Source organism: Ciconia boyciana, chromosome 2 (genome assembly GCF_034638445.1).
Source record: "Ciconia boyciana chromosome 2, ASM3463844v1, whole genome shotgun sequence".
Taxonomy (NCBI): Eukaryota; Metazoa; Chordata; class Aves; order Ciconiiformes; family Ciconiidae; genus Ciconia; species Ciconia boyciana.
This window is the reverse complement of record NC_132935.1, coordinates 9,711,181-9,729,065: the sequence shown is the minus strand read 5'-3', so window position 1 is coordinate 9,729,065 and position 17,885 is coordinate 9,711,181. Positions and strand designations below refer to the sequence as shown.

The 17,885-nt window shown below is 37.2% G+C and overlaps 1 protein-coding gene across 6 annotated transcripts in view; it reads left to right on the top strand.

Annotated features, from left to right (window-relative positions):
* The first annotated feature begins 3 nt into the window (after positions 1–3).
* Positions 4–17,885, top strand: part of EFR3A (EFR3 homolog A) — a 91,826-nt gene continuing 73,944 nt past the window's right edge. For 4 of the 6 annotated variants that reach the window (XM_072851879.1, XM_072851878.1, XM_072851875.1 and 1 more), the window contains exons 1-3: positions 4–56; positions 5,263–5,316; positions 11,311–11,400. In XM_072851879.1, the coding sequence (XP_072707980.1) occupies positions 11,388–11,400 (13 nt within the window). In that variant the 5' untranslated portion in view covers positions 4–56; positions 5,263–5,316; positions 11,311–11,387. Of the gene's footprint in view, positions 57–5,262; positions 5,317–6,158; positions 6,280–11,310; positions 11,401–17,885 lie in introns of those variants that run through there. The other 2 variants (XM_072851877.1, XM_072851876.1) reach the window with 2 other exon arrangements.

The window sequence follows — 17,885 nt, the reverse complement described above, 5'->3', positions numbered from 1 at the left end:
AGGGGGGGGTGGGGGAAAGATGGCGGCTGCTAAACCGGGTCGGAGAGGTGGCTGAGGTGAGTCCGGGGCAGGCAGGAAGAGGTCCCTTTCGTTGTCTTCATCTTCACAGTCATCTCCTTTTCCCGTTCTTCCGCCCCCTTCCTCAGTTTGGGAGCGAGGAGGCCGCGCCAGATGGGCGGGCGCTGAGGAGAGGCTGCGGGGGGGCGGTGGGAAGCTCGGCCCGACCTGCTGCGGCGGGACCCCTCTGGGCTGCGGGGGCGGCTGGCGGCGGGAGGCGAGAGCAGAGGCCGCAGGACACGGCCTCAGCCCGTCACCCGGGTCCCCGCACGCTGTCAGCAGGGCAGCCGGCTCGAGGTGCCCCTGTGGGCGCTGCTGAGCGCCGTTCCCGGCGGGCAGGCTCCCCGCCCTCCGTCCGGGCGGGCTACTCGCCACAAAAGCTGTCCCGGGAGGCTGGTACTACAAGCGAGCGGGACCCCCCTTGCCTTTCCCAGGAGAGGGCTTGAGGTCCTGCCGCCATTGAGTGGTGTCTGCGTGTCGCTCCTCCGGAGGTAGAGGCTTTCCATGAGGCGACCATAAGTCAAAACCTTGTTGTCAGTAGTCAGTCGTGTCTGGTGTAGTCAGACATCCCTGTGGTGTCAGTCTGAAAGCAGCGAAGCAGTGGAGGACTGTGGCTTTGGGATTTCCCTAAGCCGGTTTTCTTCAAATGGCCCATAACACAGTGAGGTATTGCTAAGCATTAACCGAACACAATGCAAATTTACAAAAGGACTACACTGTGAGCTTTATTAAATAGTTTCATCTTTACTTTAAAGTTAATTGTGCAGCACAGAGCCATACTTTAGATAATTGAGGTGTAAGTTTCCAAATGCTGTTACTGAGAACTAATTACAGTACAACTTCTCTTTTATTAAGCTGGATACATCCAGGGAGGTATTCCCTGGTACTTTGAGCTGAGATACTAGGTAGAAAAGATCCCGGCATGGTTTGAGAGATCTCTGTGCTGTGTTGGAGAACTTGTGGAAAAGCCTGTAACTTAGAACCAGAGTTTTAATTCCTATTCCACAATTAGGTTTGCTAGCCCAGATGTTATACTTTGTAAAGCTACATCAGATGTTTGCTGTGCAAATCGAGTAGGTAAGCTAAAACCAGAGTAACAGCCAAGGCTTTGGGAAGATATAGGTAATCTTCTACTTCCTGAAGCCTTTGTAATGCATTCAAAATAATTTGAAATGTTTTCTTGAGTAACTAGTATTCAGGGCATCTTGCTGGAAGACTTAGTGTATGGATGGTCTTAAACAGGTGATAGAATTTCCCTGAGAAATGGGTGGTTTGGGGTTGAAATCTTGATTGTAGTGCCCCGATATGTGTAAAGGCTTAAGCACAAGTTTTATTTAAGCCTTTTAATAAAACTTTTAATATTTGTCTAAAAAAATGCTGCTATAATGGGATTAATTTCTGATTCAGGAAAAAATCACAGAAATGGGAATTAGAATACAGTTTGCAATTAAACAACTGTATTAAAATTAAATATTGAAGTTTGGCATCCTGTTATGAAAATGTTTGCATGTAATGATGAACAGTAACTTCTGTCTACTTCTGATCCAAACTTGCGCAGGAGAAGAGAATAGACAAATTTTATATTACATGCAAGTGGAAGGAGGCATTAGAGTACTAATCAGACTTGGCGATTGAACTTCAAGTATAATGAAGGGGGATTGCACTTCTATTTATGAAATTTAAATTGTAAAATGTACAGGTTAGAAACAGCTTTGGTTGGTATCAGTGGCTTTTAACTGCCCAGCCTAACTCTGTAATGAAGTAATTACTGTTTTATTTTTTGCAAAATTACTGTTTTAAACAACTTTGAAGGTTGGGTTTTTTTTAGTAGCAGGAAATAATGTTTTCTGTAGTTAGAATAGAGCAAAAACTATTTATCTGATGGGTTTTTAACCCATGACTGGCAACATATGTACTTAGGCATAGGAACAGTGCTTTTAATTTTGCCAATGAAATGGATATTGGGTTAAACTAGCCTTTGAGATGGTGGGAAGGGTTGCTAAGGAACACTTATTTAATGTGCAGGGTTTTTCTTGTCCTAAAACCATCGCTCAAGTCTGAATTCTCTAAGGTGAGGCAGGACAAATGTCCTTTTAGATCTGTGTGTTTAGCTGAACTCTCTTGGGTGAGAGAACAGGGTAGCCTCATTAATACAGCCAGGCTCATGTATGGCATTACTTCTCTACCTGAGAAAGCTAATTCAAAATAAAGTCAGGTACTTTCACAGAATTGCACTGTGCTATGTAAATCCATCTTATATTGCATTTTTTGGATTCTGGGAATTGTGGTTGGAGCCTAACTGTCTATATTTAGGAATGAGCGTGTGACTTATTAATGTTGCATTGCACTGGCCGTTTGCCTACCTTCAAAACTAAAGGTATTGATTAATTTTTCAAATAGGAAATTTGAGTGGGGAACCAAGTGGCGTAAAAACTTAATGTGCAGTGTATTTTTAATTTTTCCATTCATGCCTGCCCAGCTTGGGTTGCCTGACTGTCAGAAGTGCTTAAACCTGTACTCTTCTTTGGCTTAATTTGGAGGAGTGGATAGGTGCCAGCTGGCAATTTCATTTTGAATACTCAAAATCAAGTTGATCATTTATAGTGTTACATAATAGAATAACATAATGGTGGACTTATTAAAAGAAAATACTAAACCTCAGGTATGCTGACTTCTATTTCTTTACCTGTAGCACAAGGATATATACAATTTTCCATTTGAGATCTTTTACAGAGATCTGTTGCTTTAGGGCAGACAGGAAAAAGATGTCTGTTCTTCTGTTTGGCTTTCAGTGCCGTTTATGGAATCTTGTGATAATAAATAGTTTCTGCTTATAAACTATCCTTTAATTTCAGGTCTCAGATTAGTTAAAGTAATGAAAAAAAATCACCTGTAGGCATATAACTGGAAGAAGAAGATTATCAGAACCAATAAGTCAAATGAAGTGTACTTTTATTCCTATGTTAGAGCTGCTTGAATCTGATAAACCAATGAATTGACCTTGGATTTCCTTATCCTAGCCAAATTGTGTAGAATCTCCTTAAAACTAAACTGAAACTTTTTGTGAAGAAAAATGACTCTTATGTGTCATACAAATGTTGATCTGCCTTTTAAGGTACATTCACCAGCGTTGCACTTCTATTATAATTGTGTTTAGAATTATTAAACGCTTAGGAAAACAAAATAACTTCTAGTCCTTCACAGAAAAGTAGACATGACTTACCTCTTTAATATCCAGGAGTCAGTCGCTTTGGTGCAGGAGATGTTGTATAGGTACATAACATCCTTAACTTGCTTCTGGTGATCGGTCAAATATCAGAAAATGACATGGAATATGTTAAACAGCAAGTGTTAGACTATTTAGGAAACTAAATTGTATCTCATGATTTGCCATATCTCTTTTGAAAATGTAGCCAAGTTCTACTTCATCAAATTCTGTTTGTTTGTTTGTTTTTTTCCCCTCTCTTGATATGTAAAATTTAATTCAGTGACAAACAGCAGAGCAGAATCATGGTGGGAAGCTTCTTATTTTATTTTAGTTCTGTTCTACTGTAACAGATACCAGCATCTGTAGACTAAACTTTGCCCTAGGCCTAACGAGGCAGTGATTGAATGCTTTATGGAGAGGAAACTGTGTAGTCTGTTGTGCGTGCACAAGCCAGGCCACCTCCATATTGGATGTTACAGATCATAAAATGGTCCTGTTACAGATCATAAAATGATTAAAAATCCAGTGAATTATTTAAAAACAGAATGAAAAATCTTCAATTTGAACACTTGTCTTAGTTGCTTAAACAACTTTTCCAGTAATTTCTGCATTAATATCTTCTAAAGTTAGTTGACTTTGCTAGCAACAACAGTGATAAAGTTCTAGCAAAATGTATTGAATTCCTGATTGCTAGTGATGGTCAGTAAAACCCTCTGAGTCTCTGGCACTTGACTCCCTTGAACCTCTCATCAGGCTCTTTGCATTTTTATATTCTAATATGTCAGTAAATCTGTCTTCTGCAATCTCTCAGCTAAGTTCTTAACTACACTGTAAATTAGAATTTTACTTTTCCATGTGTCTGTTGAACATCACAATCCACAGCACATTTCCTTTTATAAAATTTTGCTGCTTCTAACTCTGTACTTGGAGAGGGACATACAGCCTTCTAATAGGATAGGATATTTTAAATAAATTACTTTGAAGCACTGTTTTTAATCACAGTTGCTATCAGCAAATTGGAACCTTTTATTGAAACACATGTACAATGAGAATAAAGTTTATTTTTAGCAACTATGAATATTGCTTTAATGTGTGGTCATTAAAACATATTTTGTGACCAAATAAAATGTTTATTTTGACATCTGTGTCTGGAATTATAGGTTTTTTGGTGTGCATATATAAACAACTATTAGCTGAATATCTTTTATTTAATTTTTTTATTTTGCCTTTGGAAACAGCAACACTCAATCTCTTTAACTGAGATGTTTTTGTTATTTGTGGAAAGGCACATTTGTAGGGAGGTTGCATCTGACAGTTAATAAAACCCAAATGAGCTGCTTTAATATAGAAAAATCTTCAAATGATTTGCATTTTAATGCTAATTAATTGAACAGTATATTAGGCTATTTTTGTCCCCAGAATAGGTTGTTGTAACTTCAGTTGAGTTAATTGTATGATGATATCTAATTGCATCAAAAATCCTTTGAGCAGCTATTGTTTATAGTAGTTTGCTCTCTGATCTAAAATCTGTCGTCTTTGATACTAGGACTTTGATACTTAGGACTTCTTTGATAATGTCCTAGAAAGTGCCACAAAGATTTTTCTGCAGCATTTTTCTTTGTATAGGACAGAAACCTTTCACAGGCATTTCAGCAGAGAAGGGCTGTGATTTACATTTGAAGTGGAAGTATCCTGTAAGGCTATACACCATTTAGCATCGTAAACAGTGGCAGTTCGAAAGGTCATCCCAATAAATACAGAGAAAAATGTTTACAAAGGCATCAAATCCGAGAGAGAATGACTAAATTTCAAGAACTGGCAAAACCTACATATAGTCTGGTCAGATAAAATGATATCTGGGTTTCTGTGGTAACAGCCTCTTTGATATTGGAGCTGAAGAATATGACTTTGGCTCATTCTGCTTAAGTTTCCACGTATATTTGGATGTAAATTGTCTAAAGCTATTGTCTTGACTTAATTTTTTGTTTTCTTTATAGCCTATTATATTTTTGCAAAATTGAAGACAGATTCCTGATTAACAATGCCTGGCAGTAAGTATTGTTACCTTAAGTACGATAAGACAGTATTTAAGTGTGTTTACTATTACGGTATTTTCTTTGGGGGTTAAAAATTCTACCAAAATTAAAATGGAAAAAAAACCCCCAAATTATGATACTTGCTGTCATTAAGATATTTAAGATCTCAATATTATCCATCCTCTGCCTTTGTAAATCTCCGTATATTTTTCAAAGGAACCTAGTATGGGCTCTGCATTTTCCTTTTTGATAAGAAGTTCACAGTTTAACATTGATGAATTTTGTTATTTAAAGTATCTTCTGAAATAGTTGTATTCAGAAAATAAAAAGATATTCAGATATAGCTATAAGCCTAGATTTGGAAAATTACAAATATAATTTATAGAAGATAGCATTACTATTTAGGATATAAAGTGATAAGGCTTACTATTTTTAACATTCAAAGTTAAATGAGATTTTTAGGCAGATGTTTCTAAGACTCAAATTATTATTTATCTTGAAGAGTAGCAAATTTCTCTCGCAAAGGCTCAAATTATGAAAAGTGTTATAATAGTATTAATTACAACTATATATTTTTTTTAATTTTTATATTTTCTATTTTAAAAAATCCTGCATGGTGTCTAGTAAAATTACTAACATCAGTCTTGGGATAAAGCAGGCTGCTTTATCCAGAGGATAAAGAAGTCTTAATAAAGTTACAGCACCAATCATATTGGATGCTCTTTAATTGTAGATTTGTGATGAGTTTCACAAATTTTTAATTTCATGAGGAAAAGTTTGAGCTTTTTTTTTCTTTTTTTTTTTTTTTTCAGTGACTTAAGATTTGTTGTAAGCTGTGACTACTGGGTACTTTAAAATGCCTTACAGATTCTAGGTTTTGTGTTACATGGTCACACTTCTGCAAATGACTATTCTGTAACTGAAAATACTTTGATGTGTTGTGTTATCCACAGCCACTGTCATGTAAAATACCTTACTGTAAGTATTTAGGTGTTTTCTGCTTTTGTGCTAAATAGTTGAAAATATTCCTCTACATAAACATGAGTTTTTGTAATTAAATAGTGGCAAATATGTATGTATTATATTTTATATTTACATGAGAAGCAGCTGGCATAAATTGTTCTGACTGTACTGTGGTTCAGCTTTTGTAATACAGTGAACTGCTGCTGTGTTTCGATCGCAGTGTTTAGTACTATTAAGGCCTCTATCATGGTACTCACTTTTGCTGTGAAGGAGCGTGTGGTTTGGTTTTTTTTTTTTAAACAATTAAACTGGAAAAGTAAGATTTTTTTTGTCCTAAACCAGATATGCTTATTTTCAGGGTCATTATTAACACTATGTGCCCTAATGCATGTAGACTGTGCATTACTACAGAGTCAGATGGAACTTAAAGGAGACCAAAACAACTGGTTGCAATATTTATCTGTAATGAGACATTCAGAACTACGCAGCCATTTACTTCTCTTCTGTGTATATTTGATGAGCTTTTTAAGTGTGTGGGTGAAGGGAAGGTAACCTAACAGATGCATGTGTATTGCAATTCTTACAAAATAACAGTACTTTCTTAATATTTTCCTTTCAAAATTTTTGGTCATGAAGAACTATGATTAGATTTTAATGCAAGCAAGCATCACTTTGTGGCTAGTTGTACTTTTTATCAATGCGTCTAGAGACAGCCTTCAAGACTTCAGCTTTGTTGCATGTGAAAGGGAAAGCTTCTGCCTGCTAATTTAGGCTTCTTTAGAGATGCCACAGGATTCTTTTCAGAGCATATTGATGAAACAGGTTGCCACTATTTAGTGTTACTTGGAAATCTTAAGAATTGGTCCTTGAAAGCTGAAAAGCTTAGTTGTTTGTAAAGGCTGGGATTTTTTTTTCCCCCCACATGGAGTTCTCTCATCCCACACATCAACAAGTGCGTTGAACATCTTTTGGAATAAAATTTGGAAAAGGCTGTTAAGAGTGAAACATTTTCCAAAAAATGTTTTCTGTCATGCTGGAGTGAGTTCTTTTTAGACAAAGTAGAATAATAATGTGTAGTTAAAAGGAAAGTTTGACGGAGTTCTCAGGTCATCCTGACCAACTCCCTCTTCCAGTGTTGTCCTGCTTTTCTGAGTCTCTATATCAGTTCCTGGTAATATTTTTACCCGTTTTTTGCAGTACAGTAGTTAGGGAATGTCTAGGTCTAAGAGCGGTGGTTTGGCAGGACAGGAGAGGCCAAGATAACTGGTATTATGGAAAGACTGGACAAGGGGGCTTAATTAGTCTTTCTGGGGACTTTAGCTGTTCCTAGAGACACTTTAGGAGTCAGTCTTGAAGTTATTGTACATGAACGTTTACAGGACAATATACTTTTTATCTCCCTCAATATTAACTGTCCAAAAGATAGGCATGTAGTCAGAACTGGGATGTGGTATTGAGAGGGAGAGAGATGAATGTTGGCAGATAACCAAAGGTAATGTTCTTCTCATTTAACGTCATCTCAGTCATGTGTGCTGGTCTCTGCAGTAGTTGTTTGTTACATATTGGATTATCAAATGTTCTATTGATGTTGCTGTTTAGTGATCCCGTTTAAGAAAATGGGGATATAGTGCTGCATTGAGTCCTTAATGACATAATGTTAAGGTTTTAGTCTCAATACAGTAATAGCTCATAAATAGAAAATTTTCAATCTGCTCTCATAATCTTAAGATGTAAAAGTGCTTGGTTTTGACTAGCCATGGCATGGCATCTGTATTGACATCTAGTCTGTAGTGGAGGTGTAATGCTATATAATTTCAGCAACGCTTGTAGCAACCTTGCCAAAACATTGTTTTTCCCTGTATTCTTTGTAGCTATAACTTATGTATAGCTCCTCTTGTGGAAATAACATGGGCATTGATGCAAGGTATGCTTATAGACATGGTGTCTTCATCTGAAGTTGAAATGCAAGTTCTGAAATGTTGAGAAAGCAAATGTGTTTTTTCACTGCTATTATAACATAGTAGGAGTAGATCAATTTGAGCCACAGCTATTTTATTAACCGATTTAGCTGTGCCTTATCACAAAGAAACGTGGATTAAAAGATTAATTAGTCCTTTTATTTAAAAACAGAAGCAAAGAACTTGTAACCAGATAGCCTTTGCAGTACAGGCAGTATGTGTTTTTCATTTGTCACAAGTTTGCTTCAATTTCCCTATCCAATAATTTGTGCAGATAATTTCATTTAACATACTTCTGTTAGGGAACATGGGTGGTTTTGGTAGCTTTTTTTGTTGGCTGCATTTGGATTGAAATGTTACAAATGCTTCTTCTAAGGAAAAAAAGCAGAGCTAAATCATATATCAAAACATTTGTTTAAGACTCTTTTCTTTTTGGACATTATGTACCAGATATTCACACTTAATCAGATGCTTGAAACACAGTTTGGTAGATAATGAGTTTTTTCAGAAACAGCTAACCTACTTACTGGCTGTATTCCCTGACTTCAATTAAATATTTAACTTAAAGGCAGATTTTATACTAAAATGAAATTGCTTGGACTAGAAAAATTGTGTGAGACAGGTGAGGACACCTGCTGACTATAAGAATGTATTTTACTTGTGGTAGCTATGTGTGTGTGGTTTTTTTTTTCTTTATTCTTTTCTCTTGTTCTTACTTATGCCATTAACATACTTAATTATATCTTTGCTTTTCAAGGTTTTGTTAATAATGATTGTAACGTTAAACTGATTTTAGCTGCTGATTAGCAGGTCCTTGTAGGACTGACTGTAACATGCAAATTAAGTGAGCAAATAAAGAAAAATAAGGATTTTGACAAATGTAATTTTCCCACATTCTTCCCTTGAATTACTGCTGTGATATTTAGTAATACGAACATCCCCGATGCTATTCTGACAAATAACTGCCAGTTAGAAAGAGACCACTCTGATTTAAGAGATACATGTATCAGTTATGTGCAAAATCTTCCATGATTTGGCCTGTTCTTGGTTACAGTGAAGTGACTGTTTTGGTAAATTCAGAATGTTTCTCAGAGTATGCTCAATGCATTGATTGCTTCTCATTAAACTATGTAACATTTTGTTTCCTCAGCTTTCCAAACACCATGTGGCTTTTTGCCAGTTGTCTGCAAGACAACTAGTCTGCAGTTGGTGTGTGCTGGTGGCTTCCCTAGTTTGTGTGAGATGAAAGTAAATAGAAGATAGGACAATTGAATAGTAATTGTCTTTTTTCTTAGTTCTTGGATGGTACTGCTTTCAGTTAAGTTGCTTCATGGTCTTTAAACAACCAAACAACCCACCCCTCCCCCCCAAACAAAAAAAACCCCATCAAACTTTTGAAATTTTAATTTTCTTTTTGAATAGAGCTTCCTTGCCAAGTGTAGGAAGGAAAACAGCACTTGAAATGGAATTTGAAATGAGTGAATTCTTAACTTATATTTAATGTTCTTAATGCATTTTAAGAGGCAGATAATCTCCTCATTTTGGGTTTCTTCCCTCACAACAATTTTGGGAAATTCATTTAATTGTCTTTTGCAAGTCTAGTTTTTATTCTGTATATAATAAGTAAGTAATAACAAAATTGTTAATGAGAAGGGAAGATTTATCTCCCTGTGAAATACAGTTCTAAAATACCCATGGTGGCTGGAGATGTATTCCTAAATCTGTCTATATAAATATTTCATGGGCTAAGCATTCTAATGTTTTTAGTGAAAATGAAGCTATAGTTCTAATTAATAACTTTCTCCACTCTTTCTATCTAGCATCCTTTTTTCCTCATCTGGAGTATGTTTCTCATGTACCCTTGATACTTGAAAACCCTAAATGGGACCTTCCACTTAATGAAGCATTTTTCATAATTACTTTATTTTATAGGCAGTTGAAACTCTATTAGTTTTTTGACAGTATGACTACTTAGAATAGTGTTAAAATAAATACATTATTATCCTATAAAATTTTCATATTTCAGTTATTACAGAAGAGTTACATGGGGGAGTATCTCAAATCATTGTCTGCTGCTTGATTCTAGTACCTTAGAGGATGAGAAATACAAGCAGCCCTGTATCAAGTCCATCTTTCAGCTACTAACCTAACTAACACAGGAACTTGAAAAACAGCTGCCAAGGGTATGTCATGGTTTGGGCTTCTTGCAGCAGTTTGCCATTTTCTAGACCTAGGCCAGTAAAGGAAAATAACTGTATTTCAGAATATCTGTAACTATTTTAATACTGTGATCACAAAATATATAATGGATTCTTTACATAATAATATACAATAAATGCTTTTAATATGTAAACACTTAGATACAGATTTTTTTCAGCTGATTTTTAGGTGATTGTCTTTTCTACACTGAAAACAAAAAGTAGTAACCTCTCTAAATATATTCTTTGATTAAGCTAAGACAAAAACCCCAGGAACTTGTAGCTGGAAAACTGTAGGTCTTTGTACATCTGTTTATTTCTCTCATGATACCCTAAGCAACTTTGTGTGCCAGTTGGGTGGTTGCTTCTATATTCTTTAATGAATCTGCATGGATTTCTTTAAGACTTGTTAATTTTGAACAGGTGTTCATTTTGTTGTTTTCTGTTAGCTGTTAATTCTCTCTATGTATGCATCATCCTAACCCCATTTGGGAAAGTTAATGTTTAGGAGCAGTCCCATAAAAAGTGAAAATCACTTGTGTTAACACATTGCAAATAATGTCTAGTAACAACATTAACATCGTTCCTCCTTTCATTCTTTCCATTTATTTTGGAACACGCTTCAGTATAGCCAAGAAATGAACAATTTTGTTTCATCCATTCCTTGTCAAAACCTGGAGAATTTATTTTTTCAGCTGTTGTCATTTGTGTGCACGCAATCTGGGCATATAACATAGGAAATTAAATGCTTTAGAGATGAACTTAATTCTGTCCCCACGGAAGCCTTTATGTGCTTTTAAACTATACATGGACAGTTTACCAAATGTTAAAATGTAGCTTAATAGTTTTTTCAGGTTTTATTAAAATATGGCTATTGTTGTTATTTACAGAAATCGCTTTGCAACTGGTTTTCCTATCAGTCGATTAACCTTCATGTGCAGCATTGTTTGCTATTGATTTGTCAATCATGGGACGAAAGGGTAAGAAGGCTGTTGCTGGTTATGCATGCAAGTGTCCTATTTTTTAAATGCATGACAACAAAGAAAAATTGATTTTTTGGGGGGGACACACACAGGATGGGGGGTAAGTTTTCCACTATGTGCATGTGTCTGTGGAAAGACCAGGGTAAACTGCTTTTAAAAATATTTTGGCCTTCCCTTTACATGATGTATGGACTTTCTTTCCCATCACTGTCTGCTAGGATCTCCAGTGGCTCTCTAGAGAATCAGGTACCTTGTGAATTGCTGAAAATGGAAGTTAGCTGTGTACATGACTCTTGGCTTTCAAAGAGTGCTATTTCATTTCTAGAAGGTTACATCATTCAAGATTAATTCATGCAGGAATTAAACAGGAATGAGTAGAAAGGTGGGGTAGGTAGATGAATGAGACTCTTCCTCATCTGCTAACTTGTAGATTTCAGCTAATGATCACGTCCAAAGGTGAACGGTTCCGGATTTTGCTGTTTTTAAGATATTTAGCTGAAGAGCCAAAGTTCTGCTTGATTCCGTATTCTGGAGTTCATGTCTATGAAGTATATTAGCAAATTCTGTTTGTAGCTGATGTGTTCAAAGGAATGACCTATGACTTACTGGTAACCCAGCTGGCTCAAAGAATACAAGCCTTTTGGTACCCATGAGTCATTCATGGGTCAGTATGAAATTCTCTAACATCAGGGGCATGTCATAATTGTTTACATTTCAAAAGTTAAAACAGTTATTGAATCCTTGTCTTGCACAGGTATATTTAAGAATCTTAAGACTAGCAAGTAATTTGTAAACTAGGAAACTTCTTAATTTGCCTAAGTATAAAATAGAAAAAGCAAATTAGTTAAATCTATTTATGGACTACTTGCTATTTTCTTGAACAGCAGTTTAAATCAGTAAGTGTATTTGTGTAGAGTGAATATTGCAGTAGTTTGACTTGCATGCTTTTAATTCAGAGCAAAAAGGTTTCATTGTAGGTAAAGAACTGTCTAGCTTTTGATAATTTACATGTGCAAATGACTGAACTCATGAAATGATTGCTACTGAAGTACTGATATTTTGTGTTTAAGAACTTTGGCTTCTTTCAAATATTGAATTCTTTTTCTAAACTAGAAACATGGCAGTAAGAATCTTTTGTAAAGATATGCAAAATCCCCAACAATTATGTGAGAAAAGGTAAATATTTGATTTAAAAATAAAAATTTTTTTAGTTCTTTTAAAATTCATTGGCTTTTTAAAAAATAGATTTATACATGTAAAGTCTGAGTAGAATTCTAGACCCCAAGATTTTAAAAAATAGTTGGCACCTGTATAACTCAGCCTTCCTTTTCATGTCCAACTTGAGATCTGTTAAAGGGCTCAGTCCTTTCATTTTTCAAGAAGAGCACAATTGTGATTCTAAATTGTACTTGGACATGTTATAGTATTTTGCTGATTAAGGTCTGTAGTTTGGCTTGAAGTGGGCACCCCGAGTCTTTAATTGTGGCTTGAGAATGCTTACTCATTCCTTAGTAAGAGAATGAATACGGAATTTCATCCTAACACTTAGCTATATCATTATACTAAATCAGTACTCCTTCTGATACTTTTGTAAAGTTGTTAATATGTAAGGAAACATGTGAAGATAAATCTTCACAGATGTTTTGTTGGTCTCCTTCCGTAGTTCTAACAAATACAGAATAATTTATGCAATTAAAACAGATTATCCCATTTTCATTAAACTAGAACATAACTGTTTAATGATTAGAAAAGGACTTTAGGATGCTGATACCCTACTTTTGAACTTCATAGGTAATAAAACATAAATAGTTATTAAATTAAAATTGATCTGTCTAATATGATTGAGCTAGCAGAGTTCTCTTGTCTTGTAATAAATGCAGTGCAAGCTAGATCCAAGACTTTTTCTGTATGTGTGTGTTTTTTTTTTTTTTAAATGAATTTGTGATCTGTTATTGACATTAGTTTAGATGTGAGCTTGAAGTTCTCCCGAACTGACAGAACATTGTTTTTGCAAATTGAATCTGACGTTAGAATTGCAGCATGGTGAGAAGTGCTGCTTGTGGGGAGGAATGCTTGGATTGCTGTAGAAACCAATGAGCTTGTGTGCCCACAGATGTCCTGTCTGGTTTCTACAGAAAGCTGAGACACCTAAGACTTGCTGATTAACAATATGTGTATATATAACTACTTCTTTGTGCATAAATATAAAGCTGTCTGTTTCCTAGACTGACCATCTCCTAAACTGAACAGTTTGGGAAACAGAGTGACGGTAGCAAAGGGACATAGCCTTTAGGTACTGAAGATGCACAGAAGAGCAATCAGCTGCGTGTATGTTCCGTGTGTACTCTGTGGCTGATTAGAAATTACAGGACGGGGGAAACTGCTTTTTAATTACCTGGGATACATGGTTCTAGATAGGCATATGTTCTACCCTTAAATCTCACTGTTTTGGAGAGGAGAGGACAATTCAGGACCTTGTAACAGCTGCTTTTCAATTATTCTGGGAAACCTGAATCCAAGCTGGAGCACTTTTTAGAACTAATGGGAAAGATAACAACCACAAGGATATTTTATAATTCAGATTATCCTAGAAGGAGGCTTTTTTAGTGTAACTTCTTTCATGTCTGTTTAAAACTGTTAAAACTGAAAAGTTGTTGCATAAACTTCTGCTTGTTTGTTTGTTGTACCAAAAGCTGCTCTTCTATGAGTGAAGAGTGCTCTTCTAGGTGAAGCTGTCTGCACAGAAAAGGAAGTGTGTAAAATGGAGTGTATGGACAGCTCTGAGGACATGTTCTTGATTATATGTAAAGAGATTTTTTTCAAATTTTTTATTCCAAATTATTTTAATGTTCTTCTATATGTATGTTCACATGTCCAAATTGCAATATCCAATTTTGTAAATACTTTGTGGGAAAATCAAATGGGTAGGTATGGGCACAAACATGGTACTTAATTGAAGATTGGTGAGACTTGAGCAAGAATTTGAGTTCTTAAGCTTATGTATCTTCTGTGACTCTGTTTTTCAAAGTAACATTGCAACATTTTTGTTTAGCATTTTATTTTTCAATAATGTCAATACAATTTAAACACTTTGTTACTGAACAGGAACAGATGTTTTGTCATGTTTTGAGCCCTGTGTATGTGCCTCAGAAGAATTGCGGCACTCAATTTTCTCAATGTAGATACCACAGTATGGTTCTAGATTCACAGAAAAGTTTTCATCTGTTCTATTTCTTATGTTGCTTTCTATGTACAATGTATGTGTGTGTCTGTGAAATCAAATTTATGTAATGTGGTATGGAACTACTTGTATACAGAAAGTTTTCTTTTTAATTAGGAAATGTTTTTCAAAATTTGTGTATATGTACTGAATTCTATAGCTGAGTGTGCTCAAAGGAGGGTAAAACTTGTTTTTGAAGCTCTGGCCATGCTTATGTTGGCATTTGGGGTGTTTTAATAGAAAAAAGGATATATAGAACAACACACTCTTACATGTCCTACATACAGTTCAGTGGTTTACTCTGAACTGGTTAAAATCTAGTTCCCTGAGCTAAACCTTCCCATTAGCTTTGAGGCTTCCAGAAAGAAGGCTTGTGAACCTTTTTCCTTATCGTCAGGACTTTTAATCATGACGCACATGCTGTTTTCACTCACAGAAAGCTTCTCATACCTTATTTTTCTTCATGCAGTTCAAGTGACAGTGTGGTATGTACTCCCTGATCTATTTCAGCACTGCGCATTTGGACAATGTGCTGCAAGCCACCCTTGAGCAGGAGTGGAGAATTTAATCCTCCCAGCCTAGATAACTGCAGTCATAGGATACCTGTGATAAAGAAGTGACACAGCTGTTCTGAGCATCCTTTTCTCTGAGGAAAAAGGTGGGCAGCAGCATAAGATTCTGGGAGGTCTTACCACTGCAGCTGTGTTCCTCCCCCGCGGATTGGGTCAAGAAAACAAGCTGCATCATCTTAAGAAAATAGAAAAAGTAGCAGTAGTCAGGAAACTTCTTCATGCTTCTCTGCATTCAGATTTTTCAATGCACAAAGTTTCAGGTGTTTATCCCCCTGAGAAGACTTGCAACCCTGGGCAGTTGCTGACCAGTTACTCATTGGTTTGAAGTGAGCTTGTCTTCTCTAGGGCAGGTGTGGTGATGAAAGTTTACCAGTGCCATCCTTCAAGCTCTCTTCAAATAGTGCAAATGTGTAGTATTGACAAAATCTTCATGACCTTCATCTTCATGTAGGGAGTGTTTGACACTGTTCCATCTGTTGCTTGGTATAAGGAAGCCACAGCTTCAAAACCAGAAGATTCTACTATGTAATACAGATTTCAGTTGACCAGCAAGGTAGATCTTTAGACATTTTGGCAACTTTTCCATGTGTCAGGAGTCATTCCAGTTTCTTTTGTGACTCTGACTTTGGAATCAAGACATCTGCTGAAAGGCAGAACTGTTCATGGTGTTTCAGTGACCATTTGTGTTCTAAGAGATGTTAAGTAATCCATGTGTGCTACTGCCATAAGCCTGAGACTTTAAATGTACCATTAATTGTAACATTACCACATTTACAATGGGAGCTTGTGTACATCACAACATCACTGCTAGATGCTTGGCTTTGCTTTAGCCCCTACTTAATAGACTATCAACATACCATGTCCTAATGCTCTGCCTAGAGTTGTATCCAGACCTGTGCTCTTGTCCCAGCTTCTTGTTGATGCCCTCTTCTTCCCCTCCCCTCTCATCCTCAAAATACATGCATATACAAGGGCTGTTGCTTTAAAGGCAATGGCTTAATCCTGTAGCAAAACAGAAGTGTTCAAACAACAAAATTACCTTCTTCCTTGCTGGGAATGGGGGCTGTGTCCAGTGATCTATGAGGAAATGCAATGGGAAAGGGAATGTGGGAAATCTAGTTTAGAACTTTTAAAACTAGAACTGCGTGGGGGGGGGGGGGGTGGCATGGAGAAAGTCCCTGTCAGCTATCTGCCTTGCTGTCTGAAGCTGGGACTGGGAAGAAAAGGTATGACCAGCTTGAGCATCTGTGTGGGATTCTGTAGCCTGGGCTTAAGTAGCAGCCACCAAAGCTTACTGAGGCATTTAGCCAAGTATATATATTTTTACCTGTAGTTGGCCAACCTGCTGACCAGAAGTATGGTTTGAAGGCCCCAGAGGGAGACAGTGGCTCTTTTGGAATAGTTTTGCCCCTGGCACCCTTCAAGAAATGCTTGTTATTGACCCCTAGCCACCCTGGAGATAGGCTAAGTGTTGCTCCTTGTCCTGTTGCCTTTCAACTATGCCTTCCATAGTGTCTTTCCTCTCTGTCAAGCACAATATCCATCTCAATCCTGAGGTGCTGAAGGAAGCATCTTCTGTAGAATGGTCTTCCATGTTAGATGTTACTCCCTACCTGCAACAAAGTGGGAAGAAGGTGGTAGGGGAGGTGCAGGTGTTGCAGCCCTCATCCTCAGTGGAACCCGTGGAGGAGTATAAAGCAAGTTTGTTGGCCTTTGAGTGCCTGCAACGGTTACAGCACACTTATCTGTCACCTGCAGCTGTCCCCTGCAGTTGTGAAGTGTTTAAGGATGCAGTATTTTAAATATTGCTCATCTGGGTTAGAGAATAGGATAGGGCCAAGGTGAAGCCAGGCTTTGAACAGGATAGTCTCTCTGGTACTGGGAGCCTGCTTCTATGCCAGGATCATCACTGTGCTGGGGAGACTCCATTCCCCTGAACGCACTGTTATTGGGAGGAGCCAGGCGTTTGGACAGGGAGAGACGGATCAAAGTGTTTGTGTTAAGTAGTGAGAGTAGAAGGAGGCTGCTGTGATAATGTCAATCCTTCTTTACTTTTTTTATTCCAAATTAAATGGTAGGTAAAGGGTATACTGCTGGCTCAGCGTGTTACTGGATGAGGCCTTCAAGTACAATGGGTATTTTGTCAGTGTTTGTTATGAATCTGCTCCATGCACTACTGCTTGTTTGGATGGAGGAATAATGCCAGTTCATGTGCTTCAGAGATTACACAAAGCGCTATGAGCATCCTTTTCCCTCCCCTTTTCCTTTAGTCCAGTAGTTTGCTTATGTCCCCGTTTTTCACTGATTTACAAAACACCTTGCTATAAAATGCACAAGTCTAGAGCAGAAGTCTGATGAGGAGCGGCTGAGGGAACTGGGGTTGTTTAGCCTGGAGAAAAGGAGGCTGAGGGGAGACCTTATCGCTCTCTACAACTACCTGAAAGGAGGTTGTAGAGACGTGGGGGTCAGTCTCTTCTCCCAGGTAACAAGCCATAGGACAAGAGGAAATGGCCTCAAGTTGTGCCAGGGGAGGTTTAGACTGGATATTAGGGAATTTTACTTCACTGAGAGGGTTATCAAGCATTGGAACAGGCTGCCCAGGGAAGTGGTTGAGTTGCCATCCCTGGAGGTATTTAAAAGACGTTTGGATGAGGTGCTTAGAGACATGGTGTAGTGGTGGTCTTGGTAGT